General features: G+C 43.5%; 8 protein-coding genes across 11 annotated transcripts; 4 read left to right on the plus strand and 4 right to left on the minus strand.

Moving 5' to 3' along the window:
- Nucleotides 1–2: 2 nt before the first annotated feature.
- On the minus strand, nucleotides 3–2,122 carry LOC131672910 (hydroxysteroid dehydrogenase-like protein 2). The gene is made up of 8 exons (XM_058950447.1): nucleotides 1,965–2,122; nucleotides 1,717–1,880; nucleotides 1,427–1,640; nucleotides 1,167–1,372; nucleotides 891–1,088; nucleotides 593–805; nucleotides 345–476; nucleotides 3–274 (listed from the first exon to the last, which is right to left on the minus strand). The coding sequence occupies exons 1-8, from the start codon at nucleotides 1,976–1,978 to the stop codon at nucleotides 162–164; spliced, it is 1,254 nt and encodes a 417-aa protein (XP_058806430.1). The 5' UTR covers nucleotides 1,979–2,122; the 3' UTR covers nucleotides 3–161.
- Nucleotides 2,123–2,395: 273 nt separating this feature from the next.
- LOC131672913 (uncharacterized) lies at nucleotides 2,396–5,051 on the plus strand. 2 transcript variants are annotated; one of them, XM_058950450.1, is made up of 4 exons: nucleotides 2,396–2,564; nucleotides 4,130–4,260; nucleotides 4,337–4,649; nucleotides 4,723–5,051. In XM_058950450.1, exons 1-4 carry the CDS (start codon nucleotides 2,541–2,543, stop codon nucleotides 4,909–4,911), a joined length of 657 nt encoding a protein of 218 aa, XP_058806433.1. In that variant the 5' UTR covers nucleotides 2,396–2,540; the 3' UTR covers nucleotides 4,912–5,051. The 2 variants fall into 2 exon arrangements, with proteins under 2 accessions (XP_058806433.1, XP_058806434.1); XM_058950451.1 differs by lacking the exon at nucleotides 2,396–2,564 and having other exon boundaries at nucleotides 4,006–4,260.
- Nucleotides 2,411–4,013, minus strand: LOC131672911 (ADP-ribosylhydrolase ARH3-like). The gene is made up of 6 exons (XM_058950448.1): nucleotides 3,694–4,013; nucleotides 3,479–3,636; nucleotides 3,138–3,356; nucleotides 2,958–3,070; nucleotides 2,659–2,890; nucleotides 2,411–2,590 (listed from the first exon to the last, which is right to left on the minus strand). Exons 1-6 carry the CDS (start codon nucleotides 3,860–3,862, stop codon nucleotides 2,411–2,413), a joined length of 1,071 nt encoding a protein of 356 aa, XP_058806431.1. The 5' UTR covers nucleotides 3,863–4,013.
- Nucleotides 5,052–5,174: 123 nt separating the features above from the next.
- LOC131672908 (RNA cytidine acetyltransferase) lies at nucleotides 5,175–8,856 on the minus strand. The gene is made up of 4 exons (XM_058950444.1): nucleotides 8,826–8,856; nucleotides 6,716–8,479; nucleotides 6,043–6,638; nucleotides 5,175–5,970 (listed from the first exon to the last, which is right to left on the minus strand). Exons 2-4 carry the CDS (start codon nucleotides 8,429–8,431, stop codon nucleotides 5,217–5,219), a joined length of 3,066 nt encoding a protein of 1,021 aa, XP_058806427.1. The 5' UTR covers nucleotides 8,432–8,479; nucleotides 8,826–8,856; the 3' UTR covers nucleotides 5,175–5,216.
- A 71-nt stretch (nucleotides 8,857–8,927) lies between these two features.
- LOC131672909 (DNA-directed RNA polymerase III subunit RPC5) lies at nucleotides 8,928–12,636 on the plus strand. Its single transcript, XM_058950445.1, has 8 exons — nucleotides 8,928–9,075; nucleotides 9,974–10,230; nucleotides 10,316–10,509; nucleotides 10,580–10,752; nucleotides 10,849–11,056; nucleotides 11,115–11,317; nucleotides 11,399–11,562; nucleotides 11,635–12,636. The coding sequence occupies exons 1-8, from the start codon at nucleotides 9,025–9,027 to the stop codon at nucleotides 11,909–11,911; spliced, it is 1,527 nt and encodes a 508-aa protein (XP_058806428.1). The 5' UTR covers nucleotides 8,928–9,024; the 3' UTR covers nucleotides 11,912–12,636.
- Nucleotides 12,637–13,345: 709 nt separating this feature from the next.
- On the minus strand, nucleotides 13,346–15,909 carry LOC131672929 (uncharacterized). Of its 3 annotated transcripts, none has more exons than XM_058950492.1 (3): nucleotides 15,144–15,909; nucleotides 14,620–15,080; nucleotides 13,346–14,540 (listed from the first exon to the last, which is right to left on the minus strand). In XM_058950492.1, the coding sequence occupies exons 1-3, from the start codon at nucleotides 15,906–15,908 to the stop codon at nucleotides 13,736–13,738; spliced, it is 2,031 nt and encodes a 676-aa protein (XP_058806475.1). In that variant the 5' UTR covers nucleotide 15,909; the 3' UTR covers nucleotides 13,346–13,735. The 3 variants fall into 3 exon arrangements, with proteins under 3 accessions (XP_058806475.1, XP_058806476.1, XP_058806474.1); XM_058950493.1 differs by having other exon boundaries at nucleotides 13,346–14,309; nucleotides 14,382–14,540; nucleotides 14,620–15,909; XM_058950491.1 differs by having other exon boundaries at nucleotides 14,620–15,909.
- A 719-nt stretch (nucleotides 15,910–16,628) lies between these two features.
- On the plus strand, nucleotides 16,629–18,704 carry LOC131672930 (speckle-type POZ protein B-like). The gene has a single exon (XM_058950494.1). It carries the CDS (start codon nucleotides 16,786–16,788, stop codon nucleotides 17,872–17,874), a length of 1,089 nt encoding a protein of 362 aa, XP_058806477.1. The 5' UTR covers nucleotides 16,629–16,785; the 3' UTR covers nucleotides 17,875–18,704.
- A 15-nt stretch (nucleotides 18,705–18,719) lies between these two features.
- On the plus strand, nucleotides 18,720–20,076 carry LOC131672931 (speckle-type POZ protein-like). Its single transcript, XM_058950495.1, has one exon. It carries the CDS (start codon nucleotides 18,730–18,732, stop codon nucleotides 19,798–19,800), a length of 1,071 nt encoding a protein of 356 aa, XP_058806478.1. The 5' UTR covers nucleotides 18,720–18,729; the 3' UTR covers nucleotides 19,801–20,076.

Below are 20,076 nucleotides of genomic sequence, written 5' to 3' on the forward strand. Positions count from 1 at the left end.
GATTATATAAAATAGTTTATTATTTCAATATAAAGTTTTACATATAAAATATAATAAAATTTTATAGATAAATATTTTGCATTGTTGCTGTCACCCTAATTTAACCATTTTTACAAAACTTTGCTTATAAAAAGAATCAACATTGTTTGTAACTTTTTAGATTACAATTTGGATTTCAAACTGCCCATCAGTTTTTCTAATTTCATGGCCTTTTGAATATTTCCGGTCACTTTCAATTTTCCCATCATAAATGCGGTTGCTGGTTTCAATTTCCCTAACAAAAAAATACAAGTTTACATTTGTTTCAATTTTTTATCTTAAAAATAAATATGATTTTGGTTTACCTGAAAACATAGCAAAAAAGTTTGCAGAATCCATTGTCAATGTAGCATCTGCAGGGGAGTTTGGCGGTTCACCTTTACCAAGAGAGCCTTTGCCATTCTTCAGATCCAAATACCAAATTCCAGCTTCATCACCTGAAAATCGTTTAGAAAAAAAAATTTAGTCTGGCAATTTAAGCCAAAATAAAAATTCTATGTTATATAAATCTATCACCGACTTCTGGTGCTGTTATGGTTAAAAAAGATCGTACCTTTAACATTAAACTGGAAGATAGCTCCAGTTTTGGTCACAAGTTCATTGCTCAAATTTTTGTCAATTGCAGCAAATATCATTTCAATTTTTCCACCACTTCCTCCATTTGCTTGACTTAATTTCTGATGCCGTTGCACTTCTTTTTCAACCATTCTTGGGTCTATTTTGTCGATATCTAGGAAGAAATCCAGCATAAGGTTATCAGCATTTGCTATAAAAATAAAATTTGTTATTAAAAACAATATAATTCCACAAAATTAGCAACTTATAAGATATTACAGAATGGGGTTACGTACATGGATCACAAGCATACTGAACAAAATCACTAACACCTTCATTCCTCAATATATCTTCATCAACAAAGAAATTGCCAGTCACAGCTTTACTGTCCTTGCACATAATAGCATAAGCAGCATCAGCTACAATTTCTGGTTTTCGACTAGTTCTCGCTGATTCTGAACCAGCCAACATTTCCATGGCTGCAGTATGAATAGCTGAAAAAAACAAAATAAATGACTGTTAACTAAACTAATTATAAATAAAAATTAAGTTTTAAATACAATAATTATTACCAGTCTTAGGCCACAGAGCATTAACAGCAACTCCTCGATCTTTAAATTCCTCTGCCATTCCAAGAACGCACATAGACATACCATATTTTGCTATTGTATAGGCAATATGATTCTTGAACCAGATTGGATGCATACTTAGAGGTGGACTTAAATTGATTATGTGTGGATTTTTACTTTTCAACAGATGAGGTAGACAAAGCTTTGACCTATAAAATTACATTTTTTATAAAAGATATAAGAAACAAGACTCTTTAACCTACACTAGAAAAGTTCCTCTTGCATTGATTTGATTCATGAGGTCATATCTCTTCATTTCAGTATTCAAAGTATCAGTCAGAGAAATTGCACTGGCATTATTGACTAGAATATCAATTCCTCCAAATTTATCAACTGCATTTTTAACAGCATTGGCAACTTGAGTTTCATCTCTTACATCAACTATACATGGTAGAGCTTTTCCACCAACCTTTTCAACTACAAAGCATTCACATAATGAGCGTGAAATAAGATATTCACTAACAATATGTTTGAAATTTTTAAGTTCACTTACCTTCATCAGCAGCTGAATAAATAGTTCCAGGTAGCTTAGGGTGGGGTTCAGCAGTTTTAGCTGCCAAAACAATATTAGCACCGTCTTGCGCAGCCTTGAGGGCAATACTTTTGCCGATACCTCTTGACGCACCGGTTATGAAAATAGTGCAACCAGCAAGTTTCCTTTTAAATAAACAACGATAAAAAAATCACGGTTATAGACGTTTCAAAATTGTATACGCATAATGGAATTTATACTTTACTTACCCTGTGTTAATCATTTTTACGGAGTAAAAGTGTTTGATCGCACAGCGCTATAAGATAATCAACAATATAGAATATAAAAGTTGCAAATCACTGTTAACTTGTTATGTGTCCATCCAAAAGAGATCAAAGTACAACATCAAGTCTTGCACACAAACATGCCACATACGCATTATATGTGCGAGATCTGTTTCACCGACATTCACGCACACAATCTCGGACATTAACTGTACCATGTATACATGCACACATATACATTCATAAACACTCAACTGGACTCAAATATAAGATAATAGTTAATTATACTGTTATCTAACAATTTCTAAGAAATTTACATCAAATTAGGTTTCAAGACAATGCTGGCTTTTATTAAAAACTCTTGAAAATATAAATACATTTTATATTACAGTTTTTGAGTGAACATTTATGTGCTATTTACATGTGCTTAATTAAGAATTCCATTCCATAGTCGTTGCAACTTCAAATAGATTGTCGCCAAGTTGACTAAATTCTGTTGATGCTTCGCAGTGATGAAGAATGTTTGGATGTATCTTTTCATCTCCATAATATGCACCTGCTATGGCACCTGTCATACTACCAATGGTATCCGTGTCTCCTCCCAAGCTTATCTAAATACGTATAAAAGCTAGAATTAGTTAAATATATTTAAAAAAAAATTTTTATTTAATTTACTCACAGCATATTGAAGAGCTCTTCTAAAGCAGTTATTTGTATTGATACCTTCGATAGGCTTTTGGGCCCTCAGAAAACAAAATATTGCAGTAGGTACAGACCTCAATCCACTAATGTCATTACCTAATTCACGAATAACATTTTTTACAATTGGCTTGTCTGCTCCTTGCTCTTGAAGTAACTTTTTCATTACATCTAGTTGTATTTTGTAAGGTTGAGCTTCTACTAGATCTAGACTATAATTAAAAATAATTTAATATTTGATTAGTTTTTAAAAGAGTAGCTTTGAGGATTTTTGTTTACCCTTCTTCATCTACTTCTAGTTTGCTCATTTTTTCTCTAAGCTCATCAACAAAGCTCAAAACATCAAGATCTTCTTCTGGATATTTGTGGAGAACTTGCTGAACAGCAATTGCCTGAAAAAATATGTATATTTCAAATAAATCCATGTATAATATATAGTATATATTAGAAGAAAATCACCTGTAAAATAGCTCCATCAATTCCTATTTTATGAGTATGCGTAATTTGAGACTGTTTCCTAGCCATATCTATGAGTTTTTCATAATTATTATAACAAAATAAAGCTACTGGTGTAACTCTCATAGCTGCTCCATTACCGAAAGACCCTTGACCGTGAAATTGTTCTTTGGCTGGTTGCATAATATCTGTGAATTTACCCCCTCGTAGCTTTTCGAACACCTAGAATGTTAATTGAAAAATTGTACTTGTTGTGAATAAATGAAGAAAATATCAAAAAACAGCAAGCGCATTCAACGAAATAGCAAATGATAACTTATTTTTTGATCAACAATACTACACACTGTTACAACACTAAGACCGTATCCTCTGTGAGGCTCTTGATAATAACTTTTTACAAACTTTTTGGCCATGTCAACCAAGTCAATATCTTTTTTGTCAATTAAGGATTGAGCTACTGATTTACTCATTGCAGAATCATCAGTGTATTGCATGACAGGAGCTGTGAAAAATACACAAATTATAAAAAAATTTTCAAATACTAATACTTCATTAATACCTTTATATACTGGTCCTTCGAGTTTATCAAAAGAATTCTGCAATACCAATTTCGTTCCCGAACTCAATTTCTCATTCTCATACGGGCTTCCCAAACAGTCACCCGTCAAAACACCAAGCATCGAACCCCGGAATTTTTTTCTAAATAGTGACAAGTCGATTTTAGTCATGTTTCTTTTGTGTTTCAACAATTAATTTCTGCCAAAACAAGTTCACAGTGTTACACTGCCCGGCATATGATAAGCTTGCGGCTAACGGCTACGTAATTACGTCACGTGTTCATGTTTTTATTTCTCATTGGCTTGTAGTCAGCTGCGATCAGCTGGTAGGTTAGTTTAAGCAAAAACGCGACTAATCGTACACAACTCAAATACGTGCACATAAAATTTTTGAAATGGTTTTTTAATAATTTAATTATGTATCACACGCCATTGAAGAATAGTAAAAATGTGAGTAAACCATTCAAGTCACCGTTCGACCCTTCTACTCAAAGCAAAGACCAAAGTAAGAGTTGTGATAGAAAACGCAAAATTAATAATGAAGTCGATAATTCACCACTTGTTACAAAGTGAGATTTTTTCTATCTATTACATGAATTTGTTGAGAATTATTTAATAATTACAACGATAATCATATATTTTCAGATGTAATTTAGTTGCAAAGCGAGTACTTATGTTAGATGAAGAGGAGAATGATAAAATATTAAATACTCCTGAGTTAAATAATGCAAATCAAAATTCTCTAAAACTGACTAGTGATACATTGATCTTAAAAAAGAAGAAATTTAACAAAGAAGAGAAAGACAAGAAAAAATTGAAAGTCGTTGATTCAAATACTGTAGATTTTAATTCTGCAAAAAAACTAACTCAATGTGATCTATTGATGTTGAAAAAAAAGACATTTGAAGTACGGCAAGAAATAGAATCAATAAAATCTAGAGAGATGTGTACAAAAAAGGTTTGTGAAATGTATATTTTTAAAGAAAAAATAATTTTTATGAAAATCCACGATTTATTACTTTACTTGACAGCACAATCCACAAGAATTACGTGATTCTATAAAAAAATGGAGAACAGCTTGCCAAAGTGCCTTAGAAATACTTTGTTCAGAAACTTCAAAGCGAAATGGACAAAGCATGAAAATTTCAGATATTCTCAGTATGCTAAATATACCAGAAACATTAGTTCATTATTCAGAAAAAGATGATTCCTTTAATTAGGAGTATATGTGTTAAATAAGTTCATGTTTAATGTAAGTTTTTTATGTTGTATTTATTAATATATTTTCATAATATCTATCAATGTAACAAAAATTTTTTTAAATTTTGTTCTTAATTCAAATTCTGAATTCAATATGCGTTATTACCATATGTAAAATAAATTTTCAATTGGAACCTGTTAACAGCTCATTATTGTTCAATTATAAATATCGTTTATTTATATTAACCAGCCATGTCTAAGTTAAAAAAATTATAAAACTGTACAAAAATCATTGCAGTTTTAAATAATAAATCCATTCTAAAATCTACAAGCTATGTTTTCGTTTTTTGCTCTTCTTCATTGTTTCCTTGCTATTTTCATAGATGTTGTCATTTTCTTCGCTGGGAGCTATCTTTTTCTCACCAGTCTTAATAGAAATAAGATTCTTGCTCTTCTTGCTTGACTTCAAAGCATTAGACCATTCATTCTCACTACCCTTAATCGCGTACTGTTGTATGGATTCGTGCAGCTTTTGGAACTGCTTCTTTTGTTCTTTCTTCAATTGTTTATCAGCTACTTCAAGTTCTTTGTGCATATCAGCTGCGTTCTGTGGATTAACGTCAAGTGCATTGCTCGGATCTTTGGTATCTTTGAACGAACAGCCAACTGTTTCGGCGATCACCTCGTTCAAGTAGCTAGTCGATTTACGTATAATTCTATTAAACAATCCCAAAACTTGTGACGCTACGAGGACATTGCTATCGTTTGTCGATGTCTTATTTAACTCTTTGACCACTTGATCAACGGTTTTATGCTGTAAGCCAAGACTCAACAATATCGCCGATTGAACAGCCGAGAAATGTATATTTTTCATCAGGTTCAAAAAGTACAGTTTAGCTAGTGGTGGAATGAGATCCATGATCAAATGATAGTCACTCATATTGTTACCATATTTCTCCAAACGAGCCACATCGTAGCCTGTGAAGTATGTATCCAGTACGTACTTTTGGAGCGTTTCGTTTGGCAATTTAATCGTGTTATTCGTTAAGATCGCTAGCGCTAACGAAGGAGGATATTCTCTAAAAAAAAAAATGCATGTATCGATAATTAAAAATCAATACTCAAAACAAACATTCAATTAAACTAACTACCTGAACGCCGAAGCAAGCAATGTGATGAATCGTTTTCTAAAGTCCTTCCAATAAGCAGGTAACCATTCGTTAGCTTCACTCTGAAGACTCGACAACATAATACAAGAATGTTCTCCCGTAATATCATTGGCCGTTTGTCTGAGATACACCGGTACGAATTTGGCTCTCTTCCAGAATTTCAGTAAAGGTTCCGTAACGCCAAATGACACACCTACGTAATCAAGTTTTTCTGGTCTCCTCTCCGTTAATTTCAACAGCAACGGTGGTAACGAACTCTTCGGTTCAATCGTTTCCTCCAATAAATCTACTTCGTCTTCCTCAATTTGCTTTACTTCTTGTGGCTCGTCAGCTTCCAGGTTGGGGAAACAAACCTGATAGTATTGACGTAGAAGCTCCAACGCTCGTCCACCGTAGCCCATACTTTGGTAATCTGGATGGGTAGCGATACGGACAATTCTAGCACCGCAGAGAGATGGAAAATCTTCGTCTTGAAATTGCTGAGCTATTGTCCAAGGGATTAAATCTCCAGCGGCACGACGACCTCGACCTAGTCCGTCACTGATTGTCGATTTTTTTATCTCACCCTCGAGGCAGACCTGAAATTTCATTTGCAATTGAGTTACAAAAAGTGCGTTCGATTGTTTAGCTAAGAAAATCACACGAGAAAAATTACCTGGATGACAACCAAAATTTCAGGCAAAGTTTTTCTGTCAGGATCGATGGGACCGAGTAAACAAAACAGATGATGCGCCGGTGCATCGGACATCATCTGTAAGTCGTTAGGACTGTTCTTATAATGCGAAGAAACACAAAGAGCCATCATCCTCTGCAAGAATTTCTCAGAAGCCTTATGATAAGAGAACAAGGTATCTCTATTTATATAGTACAATTGACAGTCGTCTGGTGTAGGACAGCCAGAGGATATGGATGGAACTGTAGTGGTTACATCTAAACATAAAAGATCGCAAAGCCATTTCTCTACGCTGTCACCAGGTCCATACCTGATCGGTTCTTCCAAAACAAGCTCCTGCAATTGTCTGCCAATGATAGCTTTAGCTTCAAGATCTTTTTGTCTACTGGTGGTGTTGATGTAAGCGGACTGAGCTCTTAATTGTTGAAGGAGTTTCAGCGTCAAAGAACGTCCGGTTCCTTCGTATCCATTAATCGTCGATGCCATGAATGTTAAGTAAGGTCCTAGCATGGCTTTGACGTGTGGCAACGGGATGGCAGCTGCTTCATCGATAACTAATAACTCACAGAGACTTAGTTTATCTTTAGCATCAACAGGGTGAATATATTGGATAGTTTGTCTGTGATCTCTGAACACATTTACTCTGATGGTTGCTTGATTGAATTCTGGGTTGGTTGACTGGAAAAATTCGTAGTCCGTGTGCTCTTGATAGTTTAAGGCTTCAAAACCTTTGGAGATGAATTCAAAAACTGTTTTCAAATTTTCAGGACTGGGACTGGTAATGTAAATGTTAGAGTAGCCAAACGCTATGGCTCCTGCGATTGCTAGTCCTAAGGCTGCTGATTTACCACGTCCTCTAGCTGCAGTCAGTGAGATTGTAGATCTAAGTGTTTTTTCAGAGATTGCTTCAATGAATTTGAGTAGAGCTTTTGCTTGGTCAGTTGTTTTGCAACAATTTACTATTGCCCCCACTGGTTGGGTATCTTGTAAGCTTTTCTTCAGCATATTCAATTCACTTGTGTCAATTGGATTTATTTTCTTGCTAAAATCAGTGGTCAAATTATGAGACGACAGTGGTAACACTTGAAGTTGATCGTCCACTACTAAACAACGATCACATGAGGCTAAGGACAGTAGAAATCTTTCATTAAATCTACAAACTACATCTTGATGAGCCTCTGTTCTAAATCTCTGATGCACATCCATGTTCATAGTGTAAAGTTGCTTTAATGAATTAATACTTTGAAGAAGAAAGATTATTAAACCACCACCTTGTACAGTTTCAAGAGTTCTTGCCAACAAATTTGGAGTTAGTGCCTCAAAGTCTTGAAGAATACATATGTCATATGTACTACCAAGTATCTTATGAGTCTCATTGTAGTAACAATATCTAATTTTGGTTGACATTATAAATAGATCAAATGGATCATCATCATCGAAATTGATCTTGCCAGACTTTGCTTTCTTTTGCAGAGCTTTCATTTTTTTCTTCCTGTGGCTACTAAATCCTAAATCTTTTTTGTAACACCAGAGGACAGTAGGCTGTGCTTTTACTGTTGATTTCATAAGAATGTTATGCAGGAGAACTATTTGATCTTTTGCTTTTTCTCCAATGATGATGAACATGGTCCTGTGTCCATTGGCAACTCCATTTTCCATCATCAGCCTTATTCGATTGTCTATCTTTTTTCGTACCATGTTTACTGATCGTAGTTCAATGTATGATTAGAAATATCTGAAACAAAACTACTCTTATTTGTCAGTGACATCCTAGAGATAGCTTGATGTTTTATTTAAAATTTGTTAAATCACACCGATCATGACTTTGATCTTTGTATCTAAATTTTCTTTTAAATTTGAAATCTTCGTAAAGTAATTATATATTTTGATAAAATATTAATTTAGAGAATGTAAATATAACCTCAAAACATAACGTTCCATTTAAAAATTCTCAAATTCTTATATTAATTATTTCATTTTCAATAAAAATTCAATTTTCTGATATAAAATTAATATTACTTAATCTATAATGTTTGTTAACTTTAGAAAATCCATATAAATATATTAAAAAATATCACAAACACATGCTTACAGATGAAACCACGACACCACGTGGAAATGCGTCGTTTGGTGGCGCTGCCAGTCAAATAAGTTGTTTTCGTTGCGACGCGTCCGACACGTCACGCCGCACGCGGCACGGCACGCGAGTATACGCGACGAAAAGCTTCGCTTTACAGTTCGTCCGTGTGAATATTTTGCGTTGAAATTCTGTGGAAAAACAGACGAAAAAAATGTCGAACGTTGAAGCTATGGATGAGGACAGTGATCCTGTAGTGAAAGAAGTAAGATTATTCTTCTTTTTCAAATATACTTTTGCAATTTTAGTTAGTTGAACAGTGTTTTGCTGCTTTTGTAAATTAAAGTGTGAGGTTAGAAATTCGGAAGTGTGCTCGTTTTCTCGGATATGATTCAATCATCGTAGTGTTACTAATTTTTTAATCTTTTAATAATGGGATTTGTCGATATTTCAAGCTCTCAAGTGTCATAATATTTTCCAGTTGATCCTGGGTTATGCTAGGAGCGTAAGCTGGAAAATTTCTTGCGAATGACATTCGCATATAAACAGATATTTTCTGCTTCCAATGCATACATAAACTTGAAGATATCATTTTCGGGTTAAAATATAAGTAATAAATTCAAGCTTGAAATGCAACTTTCAAGGTTAAGGATGTGTCCTGGACATTTTTCATTATTTTTTTCCTACTCAGTGCATCCAATTACATAAAAAAATACTCTTAACTCACTAAATCAAATTTTCGACATTGGATTTGATTCGCAGATGGAACCGATCGAAATTTCAAACACCAATTTGGTCAGGCACTTGATGTTAAAAATTTTTTGATTTTATGTACAAATATCTAGTAAAAAACATCCAATATCAACGTAAACGTTCTAAAAAGGTTAAATATCCAAAAAATGAATTGGTTATTCAATTGGCCCAGTTACTGTCACTTTGACTAAGATTATTAATAATAAACATGATTTATCTTCTTGGAATTGAATTAAACACAGGCATCAAAATATATTAAAAATAGACAATAATAAGTTATATTTTTTATAATATATTTTATAATCAACTTGAATGTTGGCATTTCATGTATATCTTATCTAGTTTTAAAAATTACTCATTCTAAAAAGAGTTAGATATTTTAAATTTAATTATCTCTTATTTGTTTTTAGATACCTGTATTTTTGTCAAAAAAGCTTGACAACAAGTTGTTTATTTTTCAATATCCACTGAAACCAGCAGGAGATGGTTACGATAATTCAACTTTTATTAAGACTGCCATAAAACCTGAGAATCAAGAGGTCACAATAGAAGTAGCAATCGATACTAGTGATTCTCATTATAATACGGGTAGAGGTAAAACTATTGCAACTCAGGCTGAAGCTCATTCAAGAAAAAATCAGGATGAAAATGAAAGGGTGTTTGATAGGTAGATAAATTATATTTATGAGGTATAATTTTTATAATCTGATAAAAAATTAGTCTAATGTATGTGTAATATTCATTGATTTTAGTGAAATGATGGATAAAGTAATATTACACTCATCAAGAGCATTACCAAACTGTGATAATTATGGGATTGGTATTTATCAAGATGAGGAGTTTTATATTACTCCTTTAAAGGGAATTTTACAGCTGCGTCCTGATTTTACTTACCTTGACAAAGGTGACAAGCGAGGAAAAGATGATGGAAAAAATATAGGAGATGGTAATTCAACATTTACACTTAAGACTCATTGCCTTACTTCTTTTTTTCTAATGCTTTGGTTCAATTGCAGAAGTTGATGAGGAAAATGAGCCAGCCAGGCAAATTAATGTAACATTTGCTAGACAAGTTCCAGAGTTTATTAAGAAAATGAAAGAACAATCTTTCCTAACTCGAGCTAAGAAAAGTTTAGAAGAACCATGGATTAATTGCCGATATAGACGTGCTAATAGTTCACACGCTGATGTATGGTTTTTATTTTATAAGATCTCAGCTAGTTATCAGAAAATTTTACCTTGTATCTATTGCTCAATAATATCGTAAATTTATTTTCTTTTGTAGATAAATCGTATGGAAATGCTTTGTTCTAACAATGATAACGAGTCAGTTAATCATTTAAATTTGTCATCAAAGCAGTACCTAGACACGCTAGCTCCTCCAATCAAAGAAGAGCAATTCTCTAAAGCTAATATTCCTAGTCACACCACTACACTTAGCTATATTCGTACCCTACCTTTATTAGATCAAGTTCGGATACTCATGAAAGATGGTTAATATTTCATAATTTTTTTTTCAAACAATTTTTTAAAACTATATTTGTGTTTCAGCCAAGGTAATGTCATTTCCACAATTGAGGACGATTCTGGCTTCCGAGCATGAAACGGTTGTCATTCTTAAGTATCTACAGCAAGTTGCAGTATTAGTTCAAGGAAATTGGGTTGTAAATAGCGAACTTATTTATCCTAAGGATACCATGTCTGCGCATAGCGGGATTCCTGCCGAGCTTATGTGCAGAGCACGAGATTATGTAGTACGTAAAACATTTTCTTTTCGTTGAATATATTTTAATTTTTGATTATTTATTTACACGAGATTTGTTTTATTTTTGTAGCTTTTATCTTTTACCGAACATGATTACGTCGATAGAAGAGCAGTTTCGTCGGTAGTCAAATTACCTGCAGAAGAAATTCGTGAAATTTTCACAAACATCGCGAAGCATCAACCAAAGAAGGGCTGGAAATTGATTGTTCCTCCGAACAAAGAATTTTGTAAAAGGTATTCTTGGAGAAAATGTAAATATAAATTATAAATACGCGTTTATTGATTAAATAATTTTCTTTATTTTAGTTACCCAGAGATAACCCAACGTCAAGATTTGTTTTGGGAAGCAAAACGCAAGCATCTTCGCGAAGCAATGGAAGCGATGAATCAAGCACCCCAGCGTCAAAGACGTAAATCGAATCGCGAGTCGATAGGTTCTGAAAACGAAGAACGAAATATTGGTCGAGGGAATCGCAAGTCATTGAGAGATTCATCGATGTCTGACAATGACAGTGCCACCGAGAATGTAAAACATAAGAAATCTAATCGCGGCAGAAAGACTTCGGAAACTGGAACTTCGTGACCCAAGGAGAAACGAAAGTAAGCGGTTGATTGAAAGTTATAGATAAATGTTTTTTTTATTCAGTCGCGCAATTTGATTGAAACAATGTTGGAATTATTTTTTTGTAATCATACATCACACTTGAAACACATCACAGAAACACAAACATGTGAGCATATTTATTGAAAAAAGCGTCATATTTTATTAATTCAGTATGGAGTATGTAAAGAATGAGCATTTATATAGATATAACAATAATCCAATAATTCTACTGCCGATTTTTCTAGTTACGTACGTGTAATTTTATCAATGTATCATAGTTTTTGTTGATGATACGCGACTATATTTGATCGTTAACGATGATACCTAGCGAATAATTAAATCTACGCACAAAAAAATTATGTATCGTTGGACAAGCACAGCGTCATTTATTCAATACGTTCTGTAAAAGTGTTTTTTTAAGCCTGAAAATATAGCGATATAATATTTTTCCATTGTAAAATACTCCTGTAAATCTGTAAATAATTTGTAACTTTTGTAAATATCATCATACTTCAATAATTATGGTGTAAAATATCTAATCGTTGATGAAATTTTATTTATCCAGTATTTGTGTATTCACGATTCATACATTTGTAAAATTTGAAGCTCATTTGTTAGTTTTTTTACCGATAACACTTTAGAAGTAGAGAATTCCAATTGATTAAAAACTGAATCTAATAAAAATATAATTGTTAATTCAAGATTATCAAAGTATCTCGGCCCTTCGCTGTTGGTAATTTTGTGCATGTAAATACACGGTAGAGCTCGTAGTCATGGAATTGATTGAGCGAAAATACTTATTTTTACAATCGCTCTATTCGGCTCGTTTGCGAAAAAAGCAATAAGATCTTCCGGTTTGTATGCTAACAGGACAATATCTTCCTTGGCGATCTTTGCAATTTTGATTATAGTGCATTTCACTGTAATCAAGTCGTCCCATTTGTCTACGATCGAAACTGTTGCGTAGTTATTTGCCAATCGAAATGAGGCAAAAGTTCCATTGGATCAAGATTATAAGAAAGCAAGTATTTATTTCAGTCAACCATTGAAAAAAAATGTCGAGAATTAAACAGCAGCGACAAAGACAACACTTATACCGAGCAATAGCGAGAAAGGTATCGATCAGTAGAAGAGAAGCAAGAAAAACTTCATTCTTTAATTTTTAATTGAATCGATTGTCCGACTTTGAACGCGAACGCTGTACCTGTGAAATAGGCTTTGCCGAAGCTAGAAAAAATCTTCGTCGGTCGAAAGATTATCGTTAAAGGAATTTCTGGGCTAATCTGTCTCGTTTGCCATTTGACGATAAAAAATTATAGTTATTAGACCATGTCTACAATAACGAGGGCTCGAGTAGTTCTTTAAACAGCCTAGTATACACAGCGAATAACCGGTCGAAGAGTATTCCCGAATTATCGACATATCATCAGTGCGTTGTAGCCTTCAGGGTCGCGTGCAGCGAATCAGTAGCGGATTATCGACAAAAGCTTGACTCATCGCCACTAATAGCGACCGTGAAAGGAGTTCGCGTTGTGATTGACATGAACCATATGGATGGTCGTCGGCCCGTTCGACAACCACTAACAATTGACAGCTGCGATCTCGACGTCGGCTAATCGGCGAGGTTTCCTATTCGGTCTATGCCGACGACGAGTCGAGTTGGAAACGTCGCGAGCTACGAGGCGGGTCGACCCTCGAGTGGAGTTCGTGGCGTTTCCTTCGCTCGACCGATCACCGGCACACGACACGCATAGGTGAGGCTGTGCAATGCGACACAAGAGCTGAAGGTAACGTCGTGAAGGTTTATTTGTAAATATAGCGAGGGACAAGTACATCGAGTGCCCGGCCGTCGTTGATGCCCGACGTCCCCGAGCGTGCCGCTCGCTTGGCGAGTCCTCCCGCAACCGGCGATCCAGCGGAAAGCATCCCCCAAGCACCGCGGGCACACGAGGAGTCCGAGCGCGCCTCCGCTGAAGAGACCCGCTCGCCAGCGCCGCGTCGATGTCGGCCCGTTCCACTGCAACGACGACACGCGCGTGCACGCGACTGGTCCACTCGTGGATCGGCTGCTGCCAGATTCACGCTCGACGATCCGGCGGTGCGGCCCGCGGAAGCGTCGGCCAGCTCGCGGAGCCCCCGCTTGCGCAGCCGCGCGAGCAGCAACTCTCCGACGAACGCGCAGGTGGCGAGCGCGTAGCCGAAGGCGACCAAGTGCCGGGCCGACTTGACGGTGTCGTCCCTGAGTAGGCCCTCCACCTCGGCCTCGTCCAGCTTGCCGTCGCCGTCGCGGTCACCGACGCGCTCGGCGCCGCCCGCCCGGCGCAAGTCGTGGAACGTTCCGAGGAGCCAGGCGCTGCGCAGCCCGGACTGCTCGACCCTGCGGATCAGCCGGTCGAAGCGCTGGGTGTAGGGCGAGGCGCGCGGCAGCACGAAGCTGCGCGTGACCGACCAGAAGCACGGCCGGCCGACGGCCATCGCGTTCCTGTGCGCCCGCACCTGGGCGCCGGCTAGCAGGCTGCCGAGCACGCAGCTGACGTTCCGGCTGGCCAGCAGCCACCTCGGGCAGACGTCCGCGGCGTCCGCGCGCAGCACCGCCTTCCTGCCCAAGCTGAAACGCGCACACGGTTGGCACGACGGTTGGCTCGGGCGGTCGCCCAGGTCGCACCTGGGCCCCACCAGCAACCCACCTGGCCAAGTGCTCGTCGTCGGCGAAGCCGAAGGTGAGGTTGTAGAGGTTGGGGTGCAGCACGGGCGCGAGGCCCGAGGCGTCGAGCTCCGCGTAGGACCGGAACGGCACGGTGCCACCCCTGCCGAGGCCGGCGCTCGCCAGCCGAGCGAACAAGCCCGAGGAGTAGAACAGCGACACGACCATGACGGAGCCGTAGAGGAGGCGGCTGCGCAGCGCCCGAGGCGCGCCGCCCGCGGAGAGCCCGAGCACGAGGAGGAGCGCGAGCAGCGGCCGCCGCAGCCGGGCGTCCGGCAGCCGGAGCAGCCGCGCCGCCAGGCAGACGAGCGCGACGAGCGCGACGAGCGCGGCGGCCGCCGGCGCGGACCGCCCGACGGCGCCGCCCGGCCGCGCGCCGCCCGGCCCGCCCAGCGGCGCCACGGCGCAGCCCTCGTCCACGTCCACGTAGGCGGTACGGTCGACCTGCGACGAGCGGCGGATGAGCGCGGGCGGCCGCGGGACGCGGGGCGCGGCGCGCGCGCTCACCGACGCGTCCAGCGGGGAGTGGAACAGGAAGGCCCCGAAGGCCAGCAGGTCCAGCTCGGCCCGGACGACCTGGCCGATGAGGCCCGTGGCGCTGCCGTCGCTCCGCAGCAGCCCGTAGCCCGCCAGGTCGGCCACGCGGGGCCGCACGCGGAAGTTGGCCGCGCGGCTCAGGCAGCGCAGCAGCTCCCCGTAGGCGAAGCCGAAGTGGCAGCGGCTGCCGGCGGCGCAGCTGGCGCGCGAGTAGGGCGCGTGCCGCAGCACGCCCACGCGCAGCTCGTGGCCGTGCAGGTCGGCGAGCTTGTCGGGAAAGAGGCGCGCGCAGGCGCGGGGGGCCTCGCGCCGGTACTCGCCGCTGAACGGGTTGAAGTGGTGCACGCCGCGCGGCTCGGCGATCGTGAAGTCGAGCAGGCGCTCGCGCCAGGCCAGGCGCAGCGCGGCCTCGCTGCCGCGGCCGCGCGGCCGCACCAGCAGGAAGCGCGCGCGCGCGCCGTCGGCGGCCAGGCGGCGCAGCTGGCGCAGCCGGCGCCGGTCGGGCGCGCGGCTCGCCGTCCACACGAAGAGCGCGGGCGAGCGGTGCAGCGGCAGCGCGCCACCGCCCAAGCTCGCCTGCCACGCGGGCATCCGCGCGCGCAGCGCCGCCGCGAGCCGCTCGTCCGGCCCGGGGGCCCCGGGCTCGCGCACGAACACCACCTGGCGCGCGTCCTCCGCCGACAGCAGCCGCAGCAGGTCCGGCGCGGCCCGCGGCCTTGGCTGCTGGCCCAGCATGTCTCGCGCGCGCGCGCTCGCTCGTCGAGGACTGCCGCCCTCCGCCAGTCCGCAATTGCCTACTGCCGTTTACGACCGCGCGCGTCCTTCGCGCTTTTACGATCGCCTTTCCGAGAAACCAGAATCATAGAGGTCGTAAATGTAGGACAATTTCAAACCTTTAATCTTTGGATATCCATTGCGATAATTAGGCCTCCCGAGGGTCGCGTCAAAGCAACGGACAAAACGAAACTAATGCCACGTTTTTCCGTAGCTCGGAACGTGCCAATTAGTCGTGGATCCCGCGTTCCGAGCGAGCGTCGATCTCCGTCGTTAACGAGCACCTTCCGCAATCTGGAGAAAAATGTTCGCGTGTCGAATCTCCAAAGTCCTATCTTCGCGGTACATCGATCGAAGCAGACGCGACGAGCGTAAAATTCTTCGGATTCGAAATTCCGATGCAAACACTCGGCCGACAAGTCCGATTATTGCGCCGGCGCGTCGGTCGACGTAGCTGCAGTCCTCGAGCATCTCTAGCGACAGTTACGAAGGCGTGAAACCGATAGAAAAAAGAATGAACGTCGCGTTTACATCCGATAACCCATCCGTCGTCGCACTGCACGAAAAGAAAAACAGTCGACCTACTTTTTCTTCTAAATACGGCGTGGGTCCCTCCCACGCGCCATCTCGTGCAGTTGCTAAATCGAAGACAAGAAGATAAGATAAACGCCTGCGATCCAGTCATTCGAGAAGTGGCGGCAGTCGCAAAGGTATAGGCGCGGGTAGCCTGCTCTTTCGCGATCGACCGACGCCCGTCGGAGCAACGGCGGGGATTCGCGAAGTTTGCAAGCCGAAGCGGCGGCCGGGACAGCGCGCGCGGAGTTGCCGGAGCGTCGAAATGGGCGAAGAGCCGAGCGTCGGTGAAATCACGTCGCTAGAGGCGAGGTGCAGGTGGGAAATCAAGCGGTTCGGCGGTGTGGACGTGCCCACGGGCAAGCCGATGTGCTCGCCTGTATTTTCCACGTCGCACTGCAGCGGTGCAGCTCTGCGGTGGCGACTGAAACTGTATCCCGGCGGCTTCGACAAGGACAGCGGGGACCACGCGGCGGCTTACTTGCAGTCCGTGCACAAAGCCAGGACGTCGACGAAATTCGCCATCTCGGTGGCGATCGACTCGGACGGCGAGGCCGTCAGGCAATGCACTCGGGAGAAGCGCACCTTCCGATCTCTCCAGGACTGGGGCTGGCCCAGATTTGCGCACAAGCAGCTGATCGCGCAAGCGGCGAAGAACGACACGCTGATCGTGCGTTGCTCTATTTTCTCGACGAGCGTCTTGTCGACCGGCGAGAGTGACGACGACGACGACGACGACGACGACGACGACGACGACGAGGACGGCGAGGACGAGGAGGACGACGGGGACGAAAGCGCCGTAGATCACAGCTCGCAAATGTTGGGCTACTTCGAGAAGCTGCTTGACAGCGGGGACTTCAGCGATGTGACGGTGATCGTCGGCAAGAAACGACTGCAGTTGCACAAGGCAATTCTCGCCAGCTTCAGCCCCGTTTTCCAAACGACGTTCGAGCAAGAGCGTAAAGAGCCGAAGCCGCCGACGGAGCAGGTTTACGAGGTGGTCGGCATCAAGTACGACGTGGCGAAGGAGATGTTCCGCTACATGTACACGGCCAAGATCAAACGCCTCGACGACATTGCCGGAGAGCTTCTCGCGGCAGCCGACAGGTACTCCGTGGACAAGCTGAAGGTACTCTGCGAGAAATCCCTCTGCGCCAGCTTGAATGCCGACAACGCCCTGCGCCTCTTGGAGCTGGCCACGAGGTTCCACACGACCATTCTGCGAGCCAAGGTGACCGAGTTGGTGCTCGGTCGTTTGGCCGAGTTCGTCGCCAAGCCTGAATTCAAGCAATTGAGCCCGGCCTGCAAGGACGAGCTGCTGAGCAGCATCGCCGTCAAGCGGACGAGCAAGTGAAGCTGAACGCGGAAGGACTATCGAAATTCTGTTTTCCTCTTTCTGCGCCATTTTTCGTGGCTCTCGCGCCGCGCGTCGAGCGTACACCAGCTGAAAAACAATTCCTTATCGAGAAGTTCAGCTACGAATGAAAGCGCGGAAAGTGCGCAGAGACGCTAGAGATTAGATAAACGCGAATATTCGTGCTTGCCGAGTCAATGTTTGCCGTCAGTCCGCTCGGCTGTCTCGGTTGTCTCGGCTGTCTCGGCTGGCTCGTCGTTGTTCATCGTGCGCGGCTTCTCGAGGAGACTCTTGGAATCCAAGCTGACCGAGGCAGAAAAGTGTGAAATTTTAGGTGCCGACGCGACACATTAGAATCCGGCGTAAGCTGCAAGACACGCTGTGTTGCCACAACGCGTGTGTATTATTATGAAAACGTACGAAAGCAGTATGGACGATGGTCGCACGCGCCGAAGGCGTCCTATCGCAGCGTTCGGTCGTTGTTATTGTCAGTCGGCCGAGCCACGCGTCTCAGCCTCGCGAACTCGCTCGCACGGTCGTCGAGTGCGCCGATCCAAGCGAGCGAGGGACGTAATCCGAGTCGGATAAACTAACTCGTCGAGAAAGCCGCCGCCGACCGCCCCAATGTTTACGTTTCCGATGACAATGCCCGCGACAATCGCTTGCCAACTGACGAACGCCGTGATCCGGCGAGGAACTTGGCACGCGCAGCGTAGAAGGGGCGCGCTCCGCGCCGCCCGCGGGAGGTCCAGTCCGGTCAGTGTCTCGCCGATCTCGCGAGGGCAACGGCGCGAGCGGCCGTCGCGAATCAGCTGCGAGGCGACGATTTCAGGCGGAACAAGCCCGGCGAGCGCGATGGCCAGGCGAGCGGCCGCGAAGAGGTGGGGCAAGGAGGTCGGCGAGCTGCAGATCTCGGACTCGTACTACCTCTGGAAAATCCGCAACTTCAGCAAGATCCATCTGGACGTGGGCGAGGCCATCTGCTCGCCGGAGTTCGAGACCTCCAAGTTCTGCCCGCGAGGGCTACGATGGAGACTGCGGCTCTATCCGGCCGGCACCCTGCCGGACGACGCGAGCGGAGCGGACGTCTCGAACTACGTCGCGATTTACTTGATGCTGATGAGCGATCACCAGGTGTGGCTGAGGCACACGGTCAACCTCGTGAGCGTCTACGGCGCGAGCCTCTACATGCTGCAGCCGCCGGACGGCTACGTCTTCGACGGGAACAACGACTGGGGCCACCTGCGCTTCTTTCCCAAAGACATCCTCACGCAGGAAAAGTTCAACTTTCTGCGGGGCGACACCCTGATCATCAGCTGCACGATCGAGGAGGTGCACACGGTGGCGATATGCGATGAAAACCTGTCGTTTGCCCAGCACGTCACGTACTACTTCAAAACTCTGCTGGTCAACGCCGAGTTCAGCGATTGCACTTTCCACGTCGGGACGGAGAAGCTGAAGCTCCACCGGGTCGTCGTCGCGAGCCAGAGTGCAGTTTTCCGCAGGATGCTTCTCGCGAGCTCGGACGGCAAGCAGGACAGCGTGGTAACGATTGTCGATTTCCCGTACCAGGTGATCAAGGAGCTGGTCCGCTACATCTACACGAGGGTCATCCAGGACTACGAGGACATTCTGGACGAGCTGTTCGAGGCGGCCCACAGATACGAGGTACATGGATTGAAGTTGTTGTGCGAGAAGCTGCTCTTCAAGAAGATGAACGAGAGCAACGCGATAAGCTACCTGGAGCTGGCCGTCAAGAACAACGCCCCGTATCTGGTGGCGAACGCCACCGAGTTCATCGCGCGTCGCTTGGCGGACTTCATCAAGAGGCCGGAACTGATGGCGATGAACGACCAGTGCAAGAACGAGCTGCTCAAGCTGATCTCGTACAAGCTGAACGGCGTGTACAGCTCGATGACCGGGTGACTCTTCGCGCGCGTTCGCCGGCGCATCATCTTTCCTCTCCAACGCTTCTCAACTGCTCTCGCGCGCACGACCGAGTTTCAGAGCGCGAGTGCTTGGCGTTGTTACTCGTCTCGCGAAGCAATTGTTCGACGACGCTGCACTGGCCGCCAGCAGGCATCCCAGCGGCGATCGTTTCTTGTCTTTGATGTTTTTAAAAATAAGTTTTAAGTCATTTTACTTTCACGGATAACTTTACGTTTTTGTAGTCTAACGATAATAATATACCAATTCATGCAA

Source organism: Phymastichus coffea, unplaced genomic scaffold (genome assembly GCF_024137745.1).
Source record: "Phymastichus coffea isolate CEN01 unplaced genomic scaffold, Cenicafe_Pcof_1.1 PCOF00162, whole genome shotgun sequence".
Classification (NCBI taxonomy): domain Eukaryota; kingdom Metazoa; phylum Arthropoda; class Insecta; order Hymenoptera; family Eulophidae; genus Phymastichus; species Phymastichus coffea.